This window comes from Tupaia chinensis, unplaced genomic scaffold (genome assembly GCF_000334495.1).
Source record: "Tupaia chinensis unplaced genomic scaffold, TupChi_1.0 Scaffold149184_1, whole genome shotgun sequence".
NCBI classification, from domain to species: Eukaryota; Metazoa; Chordata; class Mammalia; order Scandentia; family Tupaiidae; genus Tupaia; species Tupaia belangeri.
The window spans coordinates 1173578-1182090 of NW_006209032.1; the positions used below are offsets into that span (position 1 = coordinate 1173578).

Genomic DNA, 8513 nt, shown 5'->3' on the forward strand with positions numbered 1-8513 from the left:
TGATTTCTCACTTTCTATCTCTGTCTCTGTCTGTCTGGCAAGCGCACATGCCCTACAGCAAAAACCTCTTCCAAAAAAAAAAGAACCTCCCTGGAGAGCGCATACACCCTACAGCAAAAAAATCACTCTTAAAAAAAGAAAGAAATACGGATAAACCTCCTCAGCACATCTCTCTTAGGGAGCCACCTCTTCATTCATTTCATAACAACTGGTGGGGCCAATTGCATCCATGTTTGTTTGAATCCAGAACCCATGGATAGAGCCTATTGTACTCAAGTATGCTACATCATAAAAAGTCCCAGGAGCAAAAGACCACATGCTGTATGATTCCGTTTATATGAAGTGTTCAGGACAGGCAAAATCTACAGAGACAGAGAGTAGATAAGAGGTTGCCTAGGGAAGAGGGGAGTGAGGGTGTTGGCAGGTGATGGCTACACTGTATAGGGCTTCTTTTTTGGGGTAATGAAAATGTACTTAGAACATCAGGGACTTGGGAACCAGCAGTTAGCATAATGGCTATGTCGCTGGACTCCCACGTAGTCGATTACGGTTCGCGTCCCGGACCTGGTGGCTTAAAACTCACGCCGGGCGTGCGTGCGTGCGTGCCCAAGATCCCAAGAGGAGAATGGAGGAGAAGGGATTGCGGCATGACCATCCCCCCTGGGGGTGATTTCTCACTTTCTGTCTCTATGTCTCTCCCTGTCTGTCTGGCGAGTGCACGCGCCCTATAGCGAAAACCTCTCCAAAAAAAAAAAAAAAGAACATCAGGGACTCTTTCTCTCAATAATCCATTATAAATCCGGTGAAATTCTGAGACCATTAATTCAAGTGAAATATGCTGTAAATGTACCTTGCTGGGAAAGAACACCAGAGAAGATTTATAGCAAAATCAGGACCCAAAAGGCCTGAGCAAAAGCAGCACAGTGGGTAGCAGCAGACAGCATGATGCTGACGTTGCTGGACTCTCACGTAGTTGACCGTGGTTCCAGCCTGGACCTGATGGCTTGAAACTCATACTGGGTGTGTGTGCATACATGCCCAAAATCCCAACAGGAGGATGGAGAAGGGATTGCAGCATGGCCATCCCCCCGGGGGGGTGATTTCTCAGTTGTTCTTGCTCACTCACTCTCTTTCTAAGTGCACATGCCTTATAGCAAACTCCACCCCCCAAAAAACAACAACAACAACAAAACCAGCACAGGGATGGAGGAAGACAATGAGAGAACGGTACTCTAGAGGAACGACACCACTAGAAAAGTGACTGCACCTCCCCGGGCCGCCAACAGTTTTCCAGAGGAAGCAGTGGCCAGTTGGAGCACCTTGGCTTCCTGGTGGATATTAATCACATTAAGGGTGAAAATGTGTCTCAAAGTGCCAATGACTATCTATCTCAGGAAGAACTAGTACTCATACCATTTCATGCTCAAAGACCTCAGCAATCCATTACAAATCTATTAGTCAACACTCCTTCACCCTTGGTTACCTGTTTTTTCTTTTTCTTTGGAGATTTTTTTTTCTATAGGGTATGTGTACTAGCCAGAAAGACAGAGAGAGACACAGAGAGATAGAAAGTGAGAAATCTCCCCCCAGGGGGGATGGCCACACTGCAATCCCTTCTCCTCCATTCTCCTCTTGGGATCTTGGGCATGCACGCACACGCGCCTGGCGTGAGTTTAAGCCATCAGGTCCGGGACTCGAATTGCGGTCGACCACACGGGAGTCCAGCGACATAGCCATTATGCCAACTGCTGGTCCCATTACCTGTTTAAAAAATACATGTATTTTTAAGTTTACCTACATCCATGAGAGAGAGAAAGAGAATGAGAGAAAAAGAGAACCTCCAACAGGGTTTTCATGCTGTGATTCACCTCCAGTCTTCAGCCAGTGCTGGAACGAGGGCGAGCTTGGGACTGGAATACTCAGGAGGTCTTGAGAGCTGAACCCGGAGCCTTCCCATGTTGGACTTGCCTTGCAGGGCAACGTTTTACTACTCTGCTACCATCTAGCCCCTCGTTACTCTTTAGTAAGCCTTCAACTGTGGAGAGAAAGCCCTGCAGCAAAATTAGAGGGCAGGTGGCAGTGCAGTGGTGACACAACGGGACCCACACGGCAAAGGCCCTGCGTCTGCGTCTGCGTCTCAAGGTTGCCAAGGTGTCCTGGCTGCATGGTCAACATGGCCGACCACCGCTCAAGTCCCGGACCTGGTGGCTTGCTTTCTCACTTCCCCCCTCTCACTCTGTCTCTCTCTGGTCAAACTTTTTAAAAATAATAACAAATAAAATTAATAAAATAATCCTTTTTAAAAAATGACTTTTTGTAGAAAACCCAAAGGAACTTACAAAACCATACTAGAACTAATAAATGAACTGAGTAAGGAAACAAAATACAAAGTCAATATACAGAAATCAAAAATGTTTCTAAATAAAAAGTTAATCGGGCAAAATTTAATGATACATTTTAAACCCAATATACCCAAAGTATTATTATTTTAATATGTAGCTCACAAAAAGTTATTAATGAACTATTTTCATCCCATGTCCAGTGTGTATTTTAGACTAACAGCATCTCTCAAATCAAGCTGGCCACATTTCAAATACTGGCAGCCACTAGTGGCCATAGCTTCAATACTGGGAAGTACAGCTTTAGACTGACAGCAATCAAAACCAAAATCTCAATCAAAATTATAGCAGGCTTCTTGGTACGAATAGCTAATTTGTGGAACTGTGTATGAGCCAGAATATTCAAAACAATCTTGTAAGAGAAGAGCAAATTTGAAAGACTTACACCATCTGACTATAAGACTTAAGTTACAGTCATGAAGACAGTGGGGGGGTGGTGGCCAACAGGTGGCAAGTGGTTAAGGGCACTGGACTCCCACATGGCTGACCATGGTTTGAGTCCTGGTCCTGGCCACTTGCTTTCTCTCTTTCTCTTTTTCTTTCTCTTTCTCTCTCTCTCACACACACACACATTCTGTCCCTCTCTGGTCAAATAAAGTTAAACACAATAATTCTTTTTTTAAAAAAAAACTCATGATGTGTTTTACCAAAAAAAAAAAAAAAAAGAGCAGTGGGGATACTGATTTAAGGACAGACACAGATCAACAGAATAAATCAGAGTCCAAAGGTCAACGCATCCATTGGTGGTCAATTTTCCACAAAGGTCCCAATGCAATTCAATGAAAAAAAGAAGTCTGTCAACAAATGGTCCTGAGTAACTGAGTAACTGTCTATATAAGGCAGACACAACATATCATACAGACCTTTACTTCATAGCACACAAAATGAACTCAAACTAGTTCACATAACTAAATGTAAAACCTAAAAGTATAAAACTTACAGAGGAAAATTTGTGTGGCCTCAGTTTAGGCAAGGATTTCTTTCTTTTTTTTTTGAAGGACTTTTTTTTCTTTTTTTTTGAGAGGTTTTTGCTATAGGGTACGTGCGCTGGCCAGAAAGACAGAGAGAGACAGAGAGACAGAAAGCGAGAAATCACCCCCCAGAGGGGATGGCCGCGCCACAATCCCTTCTCCTCCATTCTCCTCTCGGGATCTTGGGCACGCACACGCACCCGGTGTGAGTTTAAGCCAACGGGTCCGGGACTCAAACCGCAGTCAACTACGAGAGAGTCCAGCAACATAGCCATTACACTAACTGCTGGTCCCTGAAGGATTATTTATTATCACTATTTGTCTTTCCTTTTTAAAAAAAATAAAGAAAGAATTATTTAATTCCATTTGTTATTGTTATTTTATAATTTGACCAGAAAGAGACAGAGAGAGAGAAAGGGACAGCAAGAGAGCAAACTGCCAGGGCAAGGACTCAGAACATGGTCAGCCACGTGGGAGTCCAGATCCTTTAAACACCACGCCACCTGCTGGCCCCTATTCATCATTCTTATTTTTCAATTTTTACTGGAGAGAGACAGAAAGAGAGAGCAAACCACCAGGTCCAGGACTCGAACTGCAGTCAGCCATGAAAGAGTTCAACACCTTTAACCACTGTGCCACCTGACAGCCCCAGACAAGGATTTCTTAGATATAACACTAAAAGCACAATCCTTAAAAGATAAACTAGACTTCATCAAAATTAAACTTTTATTCATCAAAACACCTCATTAAAGAAATGGAAGAGGGAACCAGCAGTTAGTGTAATGGCTATGTTGCTGGATTCCCACGTAGTCGACCGCAGTTCGCGTCCCGGACCTGGTGGCTTAGAACTCACGCCGGGCGCATGTGCGTGCGTGCCCAAGATCCCGAGAGGAGAATGGAGGAGAAGGGATTGCGGCGTGACCATCCCCCCTGGGGGGTGATTTCTCGCTTTCTGTCTCTATGTCTCTGTCTGTCTGGCGAGCGCACGCGCCCTATAGTGAAAACCTCTAAAAAAAAAAAAAAAGAAATGGAAGAGAGAGGTCACAGACTGGGTGAAAATATTTGTAAATCATCTATCTGATAAAGGACTCAATTTAGAATTCAAGAAGAACTCTAACAACTCAAGTATAAGACACACAACCTAATTTTCTAAAATGAGCAAAAGATCTGAAGACAGTTCATCACCTGAAATGTATGAATATCAAACAAAAACCAAAATCATTAAGTACATCAGTGACTAGGAACAGTATGAGTCATTGGGCAAAGGCAGATGAAAAGCACAAGAGTGGGCTGGCCCTTGGGCTGGTGTCTACAGGAGCTGGACCTCACCCCACATCGCCGTTCATCAGTTTGAATCCAGACCCTAGTGGCTTGGAAACATGCCAAGAGTACATGTGTGCCCCAAACCCAAACAGGACCAAGAAATGAAGAAGGGATTACAGCATGGCCACGCCCCACTGGCAGGTGCCCTTTTCCCTCTCCTTCTTCTGTCTCTCTGGTGAGCATACACATTCTCCGTCAAAAATGAACAAAGAAATCCCGCAAGATACCAGTTCACTCCAACTGGAATGACTTTAATCCAAAAGACTAATAATACCACATTAGCAAAGATACGGAGAAACTGGAATCTCATACAATGCTGGTAGGAATATCAATATTGGGTTGTCGGAAAAGTCATGACCTATTTTTTCTATGTTTTACTATGTAAAAATGTGTCGTGACTTTCCCAACAACAGCTATATACTGTATGATTCCATTTATGTGGAATTTCTGGGAAAGGCAAAACCATAGCGATAGAAAGATCAGGGGACCACCAGATGGCATAATGGTTATGTCACTGGACTTCCACATAGTTGACCGTGGTTCAACTAGACCTGGTGACCTGAAACTCATGCCAGGTGCTTGTGTGTGCGTGCCCAAATCACAAGAGGAGAAAGGATTGTGGTATGGCCATCCCCCCTGCAGGGGGTGATTTCTCGCCTTCTGTCTCTCTGGAGTGAAGGCACCCCACAGCAAAAAAATCTCTCTTAAAAAGAAAAAAAAAAAAAAAAAAAAAAAGATCAGTAGTTGCTTGGGGCTGGGAGTGGGGACTGACTGCAAACCGGCACAGGGGAGCTTTGGGTGACCGACGACGTGTCCTAGAACTGGGATTGTGGTGATGGATACAGAGCAGTAAAAATGTACCAAAACCCATACAATGCATACTTCGAAACGTATTAACTTAATTGTATCGTATATTAATAAAGCTGTTTAAAGATGTTGACTGATGGATAAGAGATGAGCGAATGTAGCAAACGATGAACAATGCAACCTGGATAGCAGGCACAGGAACACCCACTGTACAGCTTCAGCCCTCAGTGTATGTTTTACATTTTGAGTCATGAAAGTTTGGGGAAAATTGGCTATATAAACAAATGTCACAATATACAAAGGGCGACCCTACTAACACTCCACAGCACTCTCTCTGGCTCCTGCTCTGTTCTCCACTCCCTGGCCTGCCTTTGAGCAATCACAGCCCGGCCTGCCTACGTCGGTACGAACACAAGCCCCAGACAAGCCAGAACTCCACTCTCATGTTACCAGCAGCCGAGAAAGAGAGCAAGGATGGGAACAGGCACAAAGTAGCAGGAGAGTCATCGAAGACTGACAGGCGACCTCAAACCTCTGGATGGTCCAGAGTCAAAGGTGGGTGAGAGCAAAGCCCAAGTGCAGCCCATCCTCAATGCCTTCCTCTCCTAATTCCCTCAAACCCTGCGCCTCAGGTCCAGCCTGAAAGGGCTGTGGGGTCCTTCTTCTTGTCATTTACCCGACACACTGCTTGGCACCCTCCAGAAGCTTCAATTCAATATAGCTTTCTTTGTTTTGCCACTGCATTTACAATCTCAACACCCTGAGAGGGTTTCCAGATCTTTATTTCAAGAAGCACTTAGCACAACCAGATGGCATAATGGTTGCATTCACTGGACACCCACATGGCTGACTGCAGTTCAAGTCCTGGACCAAGCGGCTTGAAATTCATGCCAGGTGCATGTGCATATGTGCCCAAGATCCCGAGAGGAAAATGGAGAAGGGATTATGGTGTGGCCATCCCCTCTGGGGGGTGATTTCTCACTTTCTGTCTCTCTGTTTCTCTGGCAAGTGCATGTGCCCTATACCAAAAATTTCTCTTAGAAAAACGAAACTTGGGACCAGCAGTTAGCATAAAGGCTATGTCATCGGACCTTTGTGTAGTTGACCACAGTTCAAGTCCCGTACCCAGTGACTTAAACTCATGCCGGGTGCGTATGCATGCATGCCCAAGATCCCTACAGGAGAATGGAGAAGGGATTGTGACATGGCCATTCTCCCTGGTGGGTGATTTCTCGTTTTCTGTCTCTCTCTGTCTCCCTCTGTCTTTCTGGCGAGCGCACGCGCCCTGTAGCAAAAACCTCTCCAAAACAAAAAAACCCACAAATTAAAATAAATAAATATATAAATAAATAAAATGAAGTTCAATATAATTTTTTAAAATAAAAATAAAAACCTAAAACAAAACAAAAAAGCACTTAGCTACATGCATGTCAAGAAGGACTTTGCTTCTGGTCATCAGTATTTCCCAGGTCACTGGAACACATCTCCTGACCTGCTCTCTAGTCTGTGTCTACAACAGAATTTTGAAAGGTATCTCCCGACACAGGTGCTCAATACACGTTCAGTAATCACTGCTTGCTCACACTGTCCATGGATACCTAAAGGAGCAGACAGCTGCCAAGGAGCCACGGTTCTCCTTTCTGCTTTTTATGAAGAAAATGGAAAATGCGCTACACAGTTCTACCCCTGTTCACAAGCAGGACTGGGGGTAGGCGGTGGGGCCATTGGGCAGGCCAGGACATGGGGCAAGGATGGTAAGATTTTTACACAGAAGTTCTGAACTCTACGTGGACAATTTTAGCTGCTGGCACCGGCAAGGAGGCTGACAGGGCTAAGAACACACAAACCCGCAGCCTCAGGATGTCCTACAATGTTCTGGAGAGGCTTTCTTCTACGATTTAAGGGTTTTAGAGAGCAGAGAAATGAAGCTCAACTGTCAGCTTAGAATGGAGACTACCTTAACACAGTAAAACTTCAGAATGAGCCAGACAGTGACACGGCAGGGAAACGCGACGCTCTGTGAGGCAGACACACCCCAAGAAGGTATCTGTTCAGGCCCAGAGATCTGCCCAAGGACACTGCTTGCCCATGATCTGGGGCTGGCGGAAGCTAGGGGTAGATCACGGTGTAAGGATCCTTTTGGGAGTGCTGTCTCTCTCTCTCTCTTGCAAATGGAAGAAATAAACTTGAAAGAGAAAACAAAAACAAAACTCAAAAAACTTCTGAATTCCTGTGGCCTCTGACCCCCTCGGCACAAGAGACCACACAGTTTCGGGATCTTAGATGAGGCAAATCCAACAGCAATTAGACTGTGGGCTTACACACGACCAGTTCTGTGACTCGCTGGCCCCCTCTGGCTCAGCTGTACTGAGTATTTTCTCCACTAGGTCCCTTTAAGTGTTAAGTAGATTATGGTCAATCACTTTTCAAATCACAAGTCCAAGTCTAACCTACGTTTGTTAGTAAATGACAGCCACACCTTTCTTTGGTTTCTACCAAACACCTCCCCCCAAAATAATTCAAGTATATGTCAGAGTATAAAATTAATCCTTGGAAGAAACACCTGAGTCCCCTGACCACAGAGAACTTCACACACCCGAGGGAGCTCAACGCTGCTACTGAAGAAGGTAAGCACACAGGACACTTGGGACCCTTTCTGACACACAGCCAACCTGGACCTCCAGGGCACCTGGATCGTGTGTGTTTATTATTCAACGGTGCCTGGGACGTACCAGTGTTCTGTAAGGACCAGGGCACATACTGCACAGCGCTACGCCTGACAACACTTCCCCGAGGAAATCCACGTGCACCATCAGCTGCTCTTCCATGTTTTTAGACTCCTAAAGTTGGCTCAAGCTGTCCAGAACTCAGGGTCAAGTTAACACAGCTTGCAATACATGTCTTGCCCCGGAAAAAAAAAATCCAACAGCCCACCAAAACTGTCACCAGCCCTTCCCACACTTACCAGTGCCATAGGGAGGATGCAGCCGATGGCAGTGAGCATACACGGGCT

The 8513-nt window shown here is 45.1% G+C and overlaps 1 protein-coding gene across 3 annotated transcripts in view; it reads right to left on the reverse strand.

Annotated features, from left to right (window-relative positions):
* ARIH2 (ariadne RBR E3 ubiquitin protein ligase 2) overlaps positions 1–8513 on the reverse strand; it is a 54871-nt gene that overhangs the window by 21494 nt on the left and 24864 nt on the right. The window contains exon 1 of one of the 3 annotated variants that reach the window (XM_027769317.1): positions 8466–8507. The exons of the other annotated variants lie outside the window; for them this stretch is intronic. Coding sequence (XP_027625118.1) covers positions 8466–8504 — 39 coding nt within the window. The 5' untranslated portion in view covers positions 8505–8507. Of the gene's footprint in view, positions 1–8465; positions 8508–8513 lie in introns of those variants that run through there. 3 annotated transcript variants of the gene reach the window in all.